Below are 16,903 nucleotides of genomic sequence, written 5' to 3' on the forward strand. Positions count from 1 at the left end.
TCCAGTTTTTAGAATTTCTGGAAAAGGGGAAAGCCATTAGAGATAGTTCATTTGCTTAATCCCCTGGGTTCCTTTCACTTTGTGTGGCCAGAAATTGCTCTCCTTTGAATAGTTGCTCTTCAGAGCTTTTCCTGGGGCCTCTGAAGATGCTGTCACAGAGCCAGCCTGCCTGCAGGCACATCTTCAGTAATCTATTTCTTATTTTCCTGAGCCTGTCGCTAGTACTGAGACAAGAGCATGCATTTTCTTGCTTAAATCCACCGCGAACACATGGTTGACACAAACGCTTTTGTGACTTTTGAAATTCCCACTCATTCTCAAGAGCAACGGTGTGAGCCTGCTGGCAGTCTTGCTGTTCATCTGTGTTGCATTCTCCGACTGGTCCTCACTCCTGTGTTTACAGGAGCTTCTGGCTTCCTGGCTGCTCAGTTCAGAGGCTTCCTTTCTCTTTTGCCATGTGTACTTTACTTTATTAGTACATCCTTGGAACTGAAACCCAGAGGGGCTCTCAGGCTGCCTAGGGCAGAGACTGGAGGGGACTTAGAGTAAATGTAGCCTGAGGTGTTTTTAGCCTTCTTTTTCCAGCTGCTCTCTAAGGAGAAGTGAAGGGGAAAGAGATAAAGAATTAGAGAAGACCTTTGTTAAGAGAGGCAAATAACATCTTAGATACCAACACTAGGATTCTGTGTCTAATTACCCTGTTGCAAAACAGTGAGTGTATATTGCCCCCATCACTTAAGTTAAATGCCATCCCTTCCATATTTATTTCTGTCTCAAAAAGTTTTCCCTTATTTAATGTTTGTGCATTTGCTTCTATTCATTATACCTGCTTATGTTTTATATACTTGCAGTGTGGCATAATAGTGACAGCATTTTCATACTATGATTTCTACACTGTGTAAAGGACCTCTATAATTGGATGTGCATAGGTTATACTATCGACATACATTTCTAGATCCATCTGTCTATCTAGGGAGTGTTTAGCAGGCACTCCATTCTGGCTGGTATGGAGGCATGCTTCCCATTGTGGAAAGCTGACTGACTGCTGCTATCTGGAAACTTAGTTTGTGGTGAGAATATATCACTGCTACTGATCCCCAGGAAATTTCTGAGAATCTCTGTACAACACTGAGCATTTTTATCATTCTTTCCCCCCCCATGTGTGTTGTGTATGTATTCATATATGTGTGATGTATGGCTGTGTGTGTGTGTACACACGCGTGCATGCACATGCGAGTGCATGTGTGCATGCAAAGGTGTGTGGAGAGGTCACATGTGTGAATGCATGAAGGGACCAGAGGTTGAGCTTGACCTCAAGAGTCTTCCTTACTTTTTTCTTCCTTTTGAACTGAGATAGGGTTTCTCAGTTGAGCCAAGATCTCACCAGAGAGGGTTGTCTGATAGGCCGGGTTGCCTGGGGAGCTGTTATCTCTATATTCCAAGCACTAGCACCAAGGTGACAGGTAGGCTAGCATTTCCATGTGTTCCAGAGTTCCTCAGGTTTTCAAAATGTCAGATACTTTAACCACTGAGCTGCCTCTCCATTCTCACACTGTCCTCAATCAGTTCAAATCAGTTTGTTCTCTTTCTTGTTGTCTCTCTCTCTATTTCCTCCTTCTTCTGTCTGCCCAGCCCCCAAAGGGTCGATGTAAATTCAGTATTTAATCATACAGCCTTCTTAAGGACTGAGGAAAGGAATCAGTTATCAGAAGAGCTTGGCAAGCAAACACCAAGACTAGGGTTTGAACCCCCAGGACACATGTGAAAACTTGATACTTTACCTGGGTGTCAGTATTCTAGTTTTCCTACAAGGCGATGGGACACAGACACAGGGGATCCCTCAGGAACCCATGAGATAAGTTTCCTGGTGTGGGACAGAAGTGCAATAACATCTGAGGTTGTCCCCCAGCCTCCCTGTCTTCACTGTGGGGTATGCACTATGGGGTATAGGCCTACATTCCCAGACACACATAGGTATGGATACATAGACATGATGACAAGCACACACTTTTCATAAAGGGTCTTTCACATTTAGAACTCTGCTACTGGGATTTGGAAAGATAGCTCAGCAGCAAGCAATGCTCTCCCAGAGGACCATGTGCACTAGAGACTGAGACCATTCCCAGAAGCCAATTCTGGTAGTGCACAACTCCAGCCCTAGGGGGACCCAATGCCATCTGCATTCTCGTGTGACACTCTTCACTCTGCCCCTTTCTCTCTGTCTTTCTGTCCCTCTCTACTTCTTTCTCACACACATAATAAAATAATTCTTTTAGAAAATGAAATACTGTCTACAGCAGTGGTTTCCAGCCTTCCTGCTGCTATGACCCTTTAATGCAATTCCTCAATTTGGGGTGACCCCCAACCATAACATTTTTTTTTTGTTGTTGTTGTTGCTGATTCAGTACTGTGATTTTGCTACTTTTATGAATCATAATGCAAATACTTTTGGACACAGAGGTTTGCAAAGGGATCACGACCCCACGGGTTGAAAACCTGTGATCTATAGGGTAATAGGTATCACTAACATTTTTTTTTTCTTAAAAGTAATTTTTAAAGATTTACTCTGTGTGTGTGTGTGTGTGTGTGTGTGTAAGATTGTGTATGCATAGCAGTGAAGAAGCCAGAAGAAGGTGTTGGATCTCGCGGAAGTGGTATTGTAGACACTTATGATCTACACTGTGTGGGTGCTGGGTACCAATCTTGGGTGGGTCCACAGGAAGAGCTGCAAGTGTTCTTAGCCACTGAGCCTTCTCTCCATCCTCTTAACTTTTACAGAGACTTGCAAGTTTTTGTATTGCTAAGTAGCAGTGAGAATACTTATTTTTTTCCCCCATTGACTCATTTATCACTGTGAGTTCCAGGCAAGAAGCTTCTAATGTGTTAACATGTAGCATCAACTTTTGAATTGGAAACAAGTTATTGAATTAATTGCCATTTGTAGTTGTCTCCTTGCCTTGAGGGTCTATCTTTTTATAAAAAGTTTTTCTTTTAAGATTATATTGTGTTTGAATAGATTAATCTCATTGTATTTTTCTGTCCTCTTTGGTATCATATTAACTTTATTTTGTTGCCAATTCCTTTGATCCCTTTGTGTAGTTAAGAAATTAGATTTCAGGACATGTTTTTGTTTTTTTTGGGGGGGGTCATTTGGTTACATTTCTTTTTTGTTAATTTTATTTTGTAGAAATTGTGTGCATAATGTAACTAAAGCATTTTTTTTATGAGCTTGAAGTACACAGGCCCTCTGTTTTCTTAATCAATTATTATTTTCAAAATTATTTTAGGTAAGGAGCCAGTATGTGTAAATGTCATACTTTTTTTTTTTTTTCTGTCTCTGTGTGTGGTCTTTTGAGAGAAGGCCTCACTGAGTAGTCTTGGTTGGCCTTAAGCTCATTGTGTAACTCAGGCAGCCTCAGGCTTGTGGTAGGTCTTCTCCCTCAGCCTTCCATGGACAGGAGGTCTATATCACCACACCTAGTGCAATAATCAAGTATGGACATATTTTGAAATATTTGTTCCTGGTATTCTTAGTTGGTTAGACTTTCAGCACATGGACATGAGACAAATTTAAGAAAACTGGCCTTGGTTTCCGTTTGTTCCGGTTTCCTGATAGTCTACCATCTCTTCCTGATGAGTTTTTAAAATATCGTGCTAAAATTAGCCCGTTCATTACAACCAGATGTCTTGCTTGTTGGGGTTTGGGCATGCATTTGATGCTGATTGTGGCACTGGGTTTTAACTACACAAACTCATTCCATTAAATATCCGCCAATCACAGTAAAACAAGAGGCACTTCCTCCTGATGTAAAGTCCCTTGACACTTTGGCATGGGGATGGAGTACTAATAGAATTTAAATAGTCCTCTGAAGGCTTGGTTTGCATAACACAGAACGAAGCCACAGGATGTAGGGGGTGACCTCACATTCTCTGGGTTCTCACACTGGCCAAGCTCTGCATCTGGTGTTTCCTAGAAGTCTGGTGCCAATGTCGTACAATGCCACATCTGTTTTCAACAAATGTCTAAGCACCAAGTTCTTAAATTCCTGGCAGGGGAAAGCTAGCATTCACTGTTTCTAAAAATGGGTTTGAGATTTCAGCAGATTAGGGGTTAACAAACTCTTCTTTAATTTCTCTCTTTAGGGATCAGCGTTTCGTTTTGCTCTTGGGTGGTGTGGTTTTAGCAATTCAGAATTACTCTCATTGCATAAATTTGTGTAAATGACTCGTTTTGGTTTCTTGGTCAATATTTGTGATAAATTCTCTCTGAATATTTAGTCCAGAGTCTTTACATGATTACAGATGAAATGGATTGTTTTAGGAATACCAAATTCTGCCTGTAAAACTCTTTCAAGGTTTTAATTTACTTATATCATTTCATTTAATACCTATAACAGTACTTTAAGGTAGAGTTACGCTATTTACAAATGATGTGGTTATGGTCTAGATAGGTAGCTTGCTATTACTTATCTAGCCAGGTTTCTTCCTTGAGCCTGTCAGTGCCAAGGCATTTGCAGAGTTGCAATGTCTGGATTATGTTAAGCAACACATGTGATCCTTGTTGATAGTAGTAATTTCCTGCTTTCTGAAAAATCTGCGTTAGCCACAGAAATTAAATATAGGGAATTGCTTACCCTAGAAGCCCTCCCTAGCCCTCTACCTTTCATGAGTTTATATGGTTGACAGCCTTTTAAGGATTGAACGTTTGGCTTCTCTCGCTTTTCCATTATTGTTCAGACCGAGAATAAAACTCATAATCAGAATATTGTGTAATTTAATTTAGCTTTTTTTTTTTTTTTTTGAACGTTTAACACTCCTGTTTTAGTGTGTTTTCAAAAGCGTCATGTGAGCTTGTTGCTTTGGAACATGTACTTTCTTGAGCTTGACTTCAGAATAGGTAATGCCTTCCATTGGCTGCAGATGGAAGTGGTCGGAGAGATAGGGTTCGTGATAGGTAACTAGACTTGTGCCACTCACTGTGACTGGACAGTCTTCTGAGCCTCTTTTACTTACATGAACTTGCTTCTCTCCAAAATGATACAGCAAGATGGATTTCCAGCCCTGCACAGGACTCAGAGCCCAGGATAGATAGAACTAACTGAATTCTATTGCGTCCTCATGCTTATTTGCAACTAGTAGTCTTAATGGAATTTTCTATATTTGGATTGTTCTCTGTATTTCATTCTACAGAAGGCAGAGGGACATGTTTGGGTCTTGGTACCTAGACAGTCTAGACTCAATACTATCTAAATTCTGTTAACATTTTTGCTTTCATATTCAGTGTAACTATGAGAATCTTAGGTTGAGAGTTCTAGTTTTTTAAATTGTAGACTTTTATGGTTGTGTTCTTTTTTATTTTCCCATGATGTTAATTCTCATGATGTGAAATAGAGATGGACATAGGTAATTTTGTCAAACACACAGAAATAGGACATAGTCTGAACATGTTCTATTAGTCTGAAAGGGAGCCAAATATCACCAAAGTATTCTTAATAAGAAATGATGTTGTTTCACATTTAATGGCTCTCAAGAGCACTGACATTTATTTTGTTACTCTGTTCTGTATTTTACAGTCAATCGGTGCTTGTGAGCTATGTGTATCCTCTAATTACTCAGAACCATATGGCCATGGCAGACATTTGATAAATGGGTTACATTTTTTTTATGATAAGAAAATATCATCTTTGTCTTGCTGGGGAGCACAGTGGAATGCTGAACTGACCCCTACTTTACCAGGAATTACTGTTTTAGCTGTAGAGATTTTATGCCTCCTTGGTAGAGACGAGGGGCCATCCATCCAGGCAGAAACCGAGATGGGCCTCATCAGTTTCTATAATGGGTTGACATTCCCACTGTCCTCTAGTCTGGTGGTTAAAGCATTATGAGCCTCTAACTTTAGTGTCACACAATGCTCACAGGCCAGACACCTCACGGAATACTGTGGAGTGACCTGATATCCATCTCTTGTCACCAGCCTCATTGTGGAAAATTGTCAGAAGGCCATTCGGGGAAGGCACACTGTTTTATCTAGACTTGATCCCTATATCAAGTTTAGACAGGTGACTCATTTTGCTGGTCTCATCCAAAGTCCTCCTTTATAAAAGAAGGCTTAAGTTTCCAGGTACACAACATTGAGAGTGTATCCAGAAGTTGTGTTACCCAAAAGGGACATTAAGGTGGATAATTAGAAATTGGTATTTTAACTTACAAAGTAAGTTCAGCCCTGCGCTGATATGTGGAAAAGTGTTAATACCTGGCTGCTTGGAATAGCGTCATGTCCCTCCTCACCTGGCATGCTGCTTGTCATCGGAGGCTAACTACACAAAGTGGAAATGTATCATTCTCTCATTGTAATGAGCTCATAATAGTCAATATTTCATTTTGCTTTATTGCTCTAACATTCTTTTTTAATTTTTTGAGATATATGTATGATTTTATATTCCTTATTCTCAAATTCTGCCTTTCTATCCTAACATTGTGAGCCATTTATTATGTGCTATCAGAAAATGTAATAGATTGTTGATTTGTTTTCTAAATAAATAATTTTTCTGATTTTATCTATAAATGTTTAAATGGAAGAATAATAAATAGGGCCTGAGGTGATGGCTCAGTGTGTAGGAGCATTTAGTGTGTAAGCATGAAGATCTGTTTTAAGATCCTAGGACTCGCACTCAGGCATGTCCACACGTGCATATTTAACTACAACCAGGCATTCCACAAATATGACTGCGACTTAAGCCAGGCATGTCTACGTTATATGCATGCTACTGTGGCCAGCCATGTCCACACATGTGAATGTAACTGCGGGACTAGGGAGAATAGCCACAGGAGAATTTCTGGGACTTCAACGCCACCAGCGTATCTACAGGTTCAGTGAGAGACCCTGTCTCTAGAGAATAAGGTGCAAAGCAGCGAGCATATATGAGCTGGCATCCTCCTCTGATCTCCCTCCATGCATAAAAACATGCATTCCCAAGACTAGAAATACACACATAATGAAAAGTAGATGAATGATAATATCAGTAATAAATGTGTTTTCACAATGTGTGACTGATGGCTCTGATTACATGATACATATGTGTTTACATACACACATGTATACATGTGTGAAAACTATTTTGTTTTAGTTTTATCAACTAAAAACGCATTAGTGGTAACCACAGAGGCCTACAGAACAGTTAAGACACAGGATTTCTTATAGTGAAACTCGGCAAGGGCAGAGAAGCATCGCTGTGGACAGGAACAGGGATCTTCACACTCATTTGTCCATGGACTTCCCAAGGACTACCTTGTTCTAAAATGACCTGTTTGCTCCTAGATGACATTGCTACACAAATGTGGAAAAGATAAGGGGTGAAAGAGTTTCTTCTTATAATAGGTATCTGCATGTCCTCGCATGTAATATTTTATATTGTATAGATCAAATGTGGGACATATAGCCTTACCTGTAACAGAAATTCATAGTACTCTCCCTCCCCACACAACAGTTACAATAGCTTTTTTCGATGGAGTTGCTTTTCCTTCTTCTCGGTTTTTCTAAATTATCTTTGCTAAGTGTCCTTATTGAAAATAGAACAATATTTTTTTGTATTTTGCTTTATTACGGATGTGTCTTACCACAATTTAGGAGCTCCGGGAACATTTAGTCTGAATCTATTTACACAGATCACACCTTTCTTGAGGTGGTGTTTTAGCAAAACATTGAGCTCATTTATTGCTAAGCTACCAAGCCCATATGATTAGGCAGCATATTGCCAACATTGTTGCTTTCAGATTATGCTCTCCTCTATTCTAATTTTCAGTAGGGCACTGTGAACTCAGTGCCTATTAGTGGTGAACAAAGGGTAGTTTTCATGTTACAGGGGCATTTTGTCTGATTGGAATATTAAGGAAGGTAAACTTGGTATAACTGATAAAAGGGCGATGCCTTTTGAATGTAAATGAAGAGGAATGCATTCCCACAGCAGGGCCATTGCAACCCGATTAACCAAACACCAACAGCTCTGCATTTTGTTCCTTTCCCTCATGCAAAGCTAGATTCTTACCACTTGTAACTATGTCTTTGAGTCTCTGTTCGCCATCTTCTCATACTAAGGCTATTGATGGATGCTGACTTCATAATGCCGTTTGACTTCCCTAACAAATAAATGTTTGGCATATGGCAAAGGTTGCTGATTTGTTAGTCTCCTTTGTTGATTGGATGCAGGTAAATAATAGTTCCCCCTGTTCAAAGCAAGGCACATATATATCTATGACCTTGTCAACTTAGCTTTCATATGAAAGACATCAGCTTCCAGTGTAGCTTAGGCTGGAGCAGTGTTAGCAGATACAGGAAGGGACGGCCTCCTGAGAGAACTGATCATTTCCTTTTCAAGTTGAGTCTCTTTATCTCCCAAGGTATAAGGAGTAAGGTTCCTAGGAGGTTTTGAATCAGAAAGACATTATGTTTTTGTTTTTGCCCCATACTAGGATTTTAAGAGTGGACTCGGCATTACCATAATTCCTATGAATGTTGCAAATGTAAAACAAGTAGATCGAGCTGTGAAGCAATCTTTTGAGATAATCACTCCCTATAGGAGTTTCAGGTAAGCTATTTTTAAACATTTTTGTGTGTGTGTGAGTATTTGTTTTATGATTACTAAAAGGCCTGGGAAATCCATTTGGTAATGCTGGAGGTAGTTTTACATCTTCTGGAACAATTAATATAATCGTGTCCGTGTTGCCCAACTTGCTAGGCATGTAGGAAGTCCCCCTGAAAGTGACCTGGAGGACTGTGCCACTGGCGTACATATTTTCCTCATGAGTCCTGAGTTGCCTCTTTCTTCAGTGTTTGGTTTATAAGCAGAGCACAGTGGACACATTACAATTCTTTTACCTTTAGGGGCAATGAAATAGTGTTGCATTGTGTTTGTGTTGTATTTACTTTCTTTTAGCGTAATTGAGTGCATCCCACTTTAGGATTGACTTTTAATTAAAGCTGCCTCATGTGATTTCTTCCAGTGACTCAGCTAAGAGTCATTCTGGGTTTGATGGATCACATAAAGTTATTGACTCAAATTTTAACATCTTGTTTTTTTTTTTTTTTTTTTTTATGCCTAAAACAAAATGTATTGTGGTATTTGAGCAACTTCACCACTATGACAATGAACGCTACTTAACGTACTTAGCATACTTTAACCATGCATAATGATTCTTCTGTAGGTTCAATGTGTGGTATAGACATGGGCAGTTTGTTGAGTGCAACTTCACCAACACATTTGTCCCAGTTTGTCAGGTCAGGCTATTTGTGAATCAGAGGCAATTGTTTTAGGTTTTTGAATGACTTAATTATTTCTGAGGTACTCTTGAGTATCTGGTACGTTTTGTTTCTCAAAATATGTCTATGGGCTCCAACTTTGAATGGGAGGGAGAGGGAACTAGGATTAATATATAAAATAAGATCGTTTCTAATTTAAATAAAAAAGTTCAAATAAAGGAGAGTAAGTTTTACTTTTACACTTGTAGAACTGAAGCTTGGATCGAAGCTAATTGGCACTGTGTTTGCCTAGTATGCACAAAACCTTGGCTTCCACCCTCAGTACATTACACATCACACATGCACACACACACACACACACACACACACACACACAGAGAGAGAGAGAGAGAGAGAGAGAGAGAGAGAGAGAGAGAGAGAGAGAGAGAGAGAGAGAGAGAGAGAGAGAACGATTACAGCCTCAGCTAAAGAGAAATGCTGGCTGTAACTAACCTCTTGAAGAACTTGAAATCAGTAAGAATTTTTTTTTTATGGTGTAATCATAAAGTTATTCAGAAAATTCATTTCCTATAAGGCACTGATTTTATGAACCCCCTTAGAATATTAAGCTACCAATTATTTTCATTATATTTCAAGTCATTACAGTTCATAAGCTTTTTTTTTAATGAATGTGGCAGATAACTTACAGGGGGTTTTATTTTGAGGCATATGTGTATATTACCTATAGTAATCAATCTTCTTTTTAATATTTTATCCTTTTTTGTGAGGCATCAAGCCAACCCCAAGAAATGAGACTGTGTCAGAGCTGGCTAAAATTGAGTTAGGAATCCTTTGAAATAGTAACCATTTAAAACTTTTCTTGTTTCTCAGTCTCTTAATGCCATCTGGACAGTCTTCTAATTAAAAAAAAAATCCATTTTTAAATCTGACAAAAATCACAATTTCTGGTGGGTGTGTATATATATATATATATATACATATATATATATATAATTTTAGTTTTAGACTATGATGGCATACTTTCCTGGCAAAAATATTCCAGCAGTCATGAAACACTGCCAGTCTCCTTTTGATTATTATATAACCCATTGCTTCAGAGGCATGGCTCTGTTTGTTTTGACCTACCAAGGCAATTCCTGTGTGTCTTCATCAGAAATAATAAGTGTGTTAATTTTGGTTAAAGATATGTGAATAGGGCCGTAAGCAGTTGGAAAATAAGAGGAAAAAGAAGATGATTTGTTAAATTAGATAATTTTTAATAGCAAAAGACAATTCGAACTGCCCAGCGGGCATAATTTCAGCTTCTATTTAATTTGTGTCTGGGATGAATATGCAAACTGAACACCCTGCTTAATTGGCCCGTGTAAGGGAGATCAATAATGCAGAGACGTTGATTGTTTTAGCTTTACAGCGGAGTCTGAAAAAGAGAGGCAGGACTGGATTGAAGCTGTGCAGCAGTCAATCGCAGAAACTCTCTCTGATTATGAAGTAGCAGAGAAGATTTGGTTCAATGAATCCAACAGGAGCTGTGCAGACTGCAAAGCCCCAGACCCTGACTGGGCATCCATCAATCTCTGCGTTGTCATTTGTAAGAAGTGTGCAGGTAATTAGTGATGAGCTGTGCTCACTTCTGACTGGGTTGGCCATTCTTTGCCATGAGACATAATGTGTCCTAGGGAAAGGTTGTGCAAATGAAATAAATGGGATAAACCTTAGTAGAGTGAAGACCGCTCGGAAATACCGTACAATCCTGTATTCAGTTCTATGCGGATTTGATAAAAATAATTAGTTTTAAAATATGCAATAACATCTTGGGTTTACTGGTCCATGCATAGGTTTTTAAAATAACATGGTCAATGTTTTTGTGTGTGCGTGTGTGTGGGGGTGGGGTTTAGAAGACCTACAGAACAAGTTTGCTTGCTTGCACAAATGCTTTCAGTCAGGTCTCGTCATTGCTTCAAGGTGTATATTTTTATATTGAAGAAGTTCTGGCTCTGTTCTGGTATGCTGGATCTGCCATCTCCTAATGGAGTGCTTCCCATCAGAATTGATTCTTATAGAAAGAGCTAGTGCCCCAAATGCCTTCCTTCTTGTGAACTTATACTTTGTTTTCTGGCATCTCAGTGCATTTGTGATCCCTGATCTATATTCAAGAGGGTAGATAGAAGTAGACTGCAGCTCTATGCAATGCCTCAGGGAGGACCTGGAGAAACTTAGCCAAGTCCAGTCTCCCAAACTCTGTGGCCACTTGCCTTCCCCTGTTCAGATACCTGAGTCCAACACCACAGATGCAGAATTTACCTAGACTACTAGCTGTTCTGATGCTGGTCTACAGAGGTAAAAAGCTGTATGACATGACGTTCTTTCAACAAATACAGGAATTGTTATTACAATAGACGGTGATGAGAGTGAGATTAGAATTTACTACCATACCCAGAGACAGGACAGGGCAGGACTGGACAGGACTGGACTGGATGGGACAGGACAGGGCAGGGCGGGGCGGGGCAGGGCGGGGCAGGAACTTCTGACTCAGTCTAGGCAGAGAGTGAGCAACACAGCACCAGCAGTTGTCTAGAAGCTGCTGCACTTTCTGGAGCTCTGTATCCTACTGTGACAGCTTTCCTGACCACTTCACATAAGTGCAGTGGGAAACATCGGCCCTGCCGTGATCCTCTCTGTAGTGTTTTCTCTCTTCCTTGTCTCTCCCATCTCATCAGGAGAGATTGCTTTGTTCCTACCTATTCCTCCGTGCCCCATTTCATTCTCTCCCCCCTTAGAGTCGGTATATCACTCACCTAGGCTCTAGACCAGTTTCTCGTTTCATCGTGAAGACTTGCATCAGTCTGCCCCTTATACCACTGAGCTTTCTTAAAGTTCTCCCTTCCCTTCTTTGCATCACTCCCTGTCCCTATTCCCCTTTCAAATTTGGGTGGCTTTCACTGCTATCCAGTGACCAGCACAGGTTTTCTTCGTTCCTTTAACTCCATTTCCCTTCGGCATTTTGTAACAAGCCTTCTTTTCTCTTATTTTACTAGTCTGTTTTGCCTCTCAGTCTTCATTTGGTCCATTTTTATCTTGTTTGCTTTCTCTGGAAAATTTGAGACCTGTGGCTGGTACGTCTCTCTCTGACGTCAGTCCCCCTTACCAACAGCGTCAGTAAACAACGCTGTCATGCTGTCTTAATGGTTGTCATCCGTGTTTAAGTGACCTCACCACTTTACGCTGCTGCACGAAGTACATGTGTGCCTTGAGCTCTGTCTTCAGTTCTCACTCTTTGTATAAAGGTTGCTTCTCCTTGGTATTGAGCACTCATTAAGAAGATGGTGTTCATGGCCTATGAGAATCTCAGATTAGTTTTTCCAAAGGCACTCAAGAAAAAAAAAATGTCAGAAGTAGAGTTGTCATTGCTGCTTCTAGCCCAGTGTGTAAGTCTGAATATTTTCATCCTTGTCCCATACTGATGAGAAGATGTACTGCCTGCCTTATACAATGGCCTAAAATGAAAGAGACACTCTCAAACCCTATGGTGTCCTTAAAGCCCAAGTCATCTCAATGGCATTTCCATTGCTGTCTGGTCCTCTTCCCTCCATTTAGAGCTCATATATTCTACCTTAAAAAGTTATTATACCAGTATTGGTATTTTGCCTGCATGCATGTCTGTGGCCATGGCCATGCCTGATACTCATGTAAGCCAGAAAAGTGCATAGGTTCCCTTGAAACAAGGGTTATAGATGTTTGTGAACTTCTCTGTGGGTTTTTGGAATTAAACCCTAGGCCTTTGGAAGAGAAGCAAGTTCTTTTGACCGCCGAGCCATCTATCTGGTTCTCTGGGCTTATCTATTCTTACGTAGGCTGCTGTAGCATCCCTGTCTCCTTCTGCAACCCTCAGGCTTCTAATATTGCTTTTAGGTCATAATTAAAAGCTCATTTTTTTTGCTGTAATTGTCACATTAGATTGTCTGGTATTGATAGTTTTATTTACATGCACGAGATTTAACCCACTATAAAGATTTTCCTTGTTTATAAAAATAGCTCAGGATTAGAACACTTCTAGTAGCAGCAAAGGGCTAGGGTGATCCCCATACCACCAAGGGCAAAAAAGCAATGATTAAAAAAAAAAAATGTTTTGTGGCTCCAGGCTATTTATTCACACACACACACACACACACACACGCACACATGCATACATGCACACATACACACATGCACATGCATATATGCACACACACCTATATACATTGTGTGCATGTGTGCATGTTTGTGTTTTAGCAGGTGTACACATATATGCTACACACAGCACATGTATGTGCATTCATGTGGAGGTTGAAGGACAACCTTCTGTATTGTTCTTCAGGTACCATATACATTTATTTATTCACGTATTTAGTTTGTTGGCTACTTAATTTTGTGAGCAAAGTTCTCCTACTAACCTAGAAATTCTCTAGTAAGCCAAGCTGGCTGATCACCAGCCCCAAAGGGTTCACAACTTCCCCAGTGTTAGGATTATAGACACAAACAACCACCATGCCTCGATATTTTTATGTGGTTTCTGGGGATTGCATTTAGCTCTTTACTAGCAAGGCAAGTACTTTACTAACTGAACTATCCCTCCATCCCTCACCCACACATGTCTGTGTATGGTCTGTGGAGGGAAGGGATTGCTGGGAATCGAACATAGGGTGTTACACATGTGGCCAAGTCCTTGACCCCTGAACTATATTTGCTGCCCTCCTTATACATTTAGAAAAGAAAAATAAGGCAAAATACATTCACATTCAAATGAAAATGGAAATGGAATTGTTTTTTCCTTCAGGACAACATAGATCATTGGGTCCAAAAGACTCTAAGGTTAGAAGTCTGAAAATGGATGCCAGTATTTGGAGTAATGAGCTCATTGAGGTAAGTCCTGTTCCCTGGTGTGTGTGAGCAGAGACAGGAGGAGATTGGCAGTAGACAGCAGTTACTTTTCTTCAGAAGTTCTTAGATGAAGTTCTCCCGGTGGTGTGAAAACGGCAGTGCATAGCTCCCCGAATTAGGTAGTTATTTTTAAAATAAAGACTACAAAGAACTTTAATGATACTCAGGATGTAACGATGTGGCAACTCTGAGGAAAGTGAGAACTCTGTTTCTGTTTTTTAACCCGCACGGGAACGTATTAGAAGAGTAAATGAACATATTTGGCAAAGTTCTGCATTCTTTATGTGGGTTGAGCTTTGTCATTAACCCACTGGTCCTATCTTACAGTCTCGCTATTTCCTCTCCTGTTCCACTGCCTCTCCTTGAGACATCCTAGTAGCAGCTAATAATAATAATAATAATAATAATAATAATAATAATAATAATAATAATAATCTGTCTCAATGTGAGTTCATGGAGTAAGGCCGCCCCTGTTGCGTTTCTGTAGCCTGTGCTTGGTTTCCCAGCGGATGCTGATTTAGAACCCCTGTCTGCTGTCCACTATCTGTCCTCATCTGCCTAGAGAGTGCTGGCTTTCATGCTCTCTCCTGTATCTCGTGTTCAGTCAGGTTTTAGTTTAGGATGTGAGTCGATTTTGGAGGTCCAAACATATTTAATGGAATCACACATTTTTTTTCCTTTTCCGTTTCAGCTATTTATTGTTATTGGAAACAAGAGAGCAAACGACTTTTGGGCTGGTAACCTTCAAAAAGATGAAGAATTACACATGGACTCACCAGTCGAAAAGAGAAAAACCTTTATTACCCAGAAATACAAAGAAGGAAAATTCAGAAAGACTCTCTTAGCATCTCTGACCAAAGAAGAGTTAAATAAGGTGACTTAAATATAACATGATGCACAGATTTCAGTGGCATTTATCGTTATGTAACCAATACTCTTAGTGTAGATCATTTAGGGGTCACTTCATTACATTTGAAATGTTTTAAATCTCTTAGCTCCAACCAGTACAGAATCATAGCAGAACAAGTCTTCCAGAGGATTCGTGATGGTATGGAAGGTTCAGAAGGAGACCATTCCAGAACCAAGACAGTGGACAGAGTCTTTGAACCCTTTAGCTATATGTCTTTACCCCATGAGGAGTAGCCCTTTAATGCCCACTGACCGATTCAGGCCATTTTATTAGTATGGGAAAGAAAGGAATGCAGGCTTCCTAAACACATCGTTCAACATGCATTTCTTTTGAGAGCTGGACTCGCATGCGGTTCCCGTAAATGGTGTGTCTTCTTTTAACGGCCAGGCTCTGTGTGCGGCGGTTGTAAAGCCAGATGTGCTGGAAACGATGGCCCTGCTTTTCAGTGGAGCAGATGTCATGTGTGCAACAGGAGACCCCGTGCACAGTACGCCCTACCTGCTGGCCAAGAAGGCCGGGCAGAGTCTGCAGATGGAATTTCTCTACCACAACAAGTTCTCAGGTTTGTCTCTCGCTCTGTGCTGACTGCTCTCTTCAGATACATCCCCAAAAGGAAGAGAAAAGAAATGAAGCACAAACACATTGCTTTTTTTTGACCAAGAAAATCATGTCATTATTCAGGTACTGCTTTATAGTAGAAAAAGTATAGGATTTTTATATCTTTCATGTCCTTCAATCTTATAAATGGAGGATTAAAGTAGTTGATCCTGCATAATCATTTCTTTCAAAGTTAAATCCAGTTTTCATACTTGAATAATAAATGTGGCTTAAAGTGCTCGTTTGCAAATTTTACACAAAGTGAAATAAATCTCTCTGTGTTTATTTGGTCATAAATCAGGACCTATATTGCTTCTAGTTCCAAATGCCATCACAGATTCCTAAGCGAAAGGCAGCTTTACCACATTTCAGAACTAAGTGTAAACATCTCTTTGTCCTTTCCAGACTTCCCCCAGCACGAGGTCCATTCTGAGGGTGGGTCAAGTCAGGAGGCTGCCCACTCCACCTTCCTCTGTGACTTCTTATACCACGCTCCTGCGGCTGCTTCCCGGGTCTCTACAGAGAAAAAGCTTCTTGAAGGTATCATCTCTGCTCCCCTTAGATTTCGTGCCTGAGTAAAACTCTTTTACCTGATGTTTGCTCATTTGTAGTGATTGTTCCCTGTAAATTCTTTGTGGTGTCCCATGTCAGAAATGGCTTCTGACCAGAATTGTTTCAGATTTCATGGGTTTTTTGTTTTATTTTGCTTTGTTGTTGTTTGCTGCTTCTTTTTGGATATTTCCATAGCCTTTACTAATTAAATGTTCTTTACACAAATAAAAAGATTATCAAATCTAAGAAATTATGAATTTGTGGCTATTGAGTCTACACTGATTTTTTTTTTTTCCAGACATTTGGATCACTTTTAGTTTCAAATTTATTAAGTATGTTTAAGCTTTATTTTTTATGTTATATATCTCACAGTAGAAATAAATTAGGATGAACTGTGTATCAGATTCTTCTGAAAAAAAAAAAAATTCTATCCTGCTTTAAGGATTTTGTGCCCAGTAATTGGTGGCCACATAATAGATCAAACTGATATTAAGTAGTTTTCACTGGAAGGAGGAAAGAGCCAGTTGTGATACATCTTAGCTGTATTGTAGTTTTTCATCCTGACTGCAATCTGATGGGGGATAGTAGGAAGAAATACTATTTTCTGCTTTAAGAGTGCGCGCGCGCACACACACACACACACACACACACACACTGACTTTTACCATTGT

General features: G+C 39.9%; 1 protein-coding gene across 2 annotated transcripts in view; it reads left to right on the plus strand.

Moving 5' to 3' along the window:
- Arap2 (ArfGAP with RhoGAP domain, ankyrin repeat and PH domain 2) overlaps nucleotides 1-16,903 on the plus strand; it is a 149,957-nt gene that overhangs the window by 54,158 nt on the left and 78,896 nt on the right. For both annotated transcript variants that reach the window (XM_051174029.1, XM_051174028.1), the window contains exons 9-14: nucleotides 8,470-8,585; nucleotides 10,660-10,859; nucleotides 14,070-14,155; nucleotides 14,865-15,047; nucleotides 15,471-15,645; nucleotides 16,086-16,220. In XM_051174029.1, the coding sequence (XP_051029986.1) occupies nucleotides 8,470-8,585; nucleotides 10,660-10,859; nucleotides 14,070-14,155; nucleotides 14,865-15,047; nucleotides 15,471-15,645; nucleotides 16,086-16,220 (895 nt within the window). The remainder of the gene's footprint in view (nucleotides 1-8,469; nucleotides 8,586-10,659; nucleotides 10,860-14,069; nucleotides 14,156-14,864; nucleotides 15,048-15,470; nucleotides 15,646-16,085; nucleotides 16,221-16,903) is intronic.

Source organism: Phodopus roborovskii, unplaced genomic scaffold, assembly GCF_943737965.1.
Source record: "Phodopus roborovskii unplaced genomic scaffold, PHOROB, whole genome shotgun sequence".
NCBI classification, from domain to species: domain Eukaryota; kingdom Metazoa; phylum Chordata; class Mammalia; order Rodentia; family Cricetidae; genus Phodopus; species Phodopus roborovskii.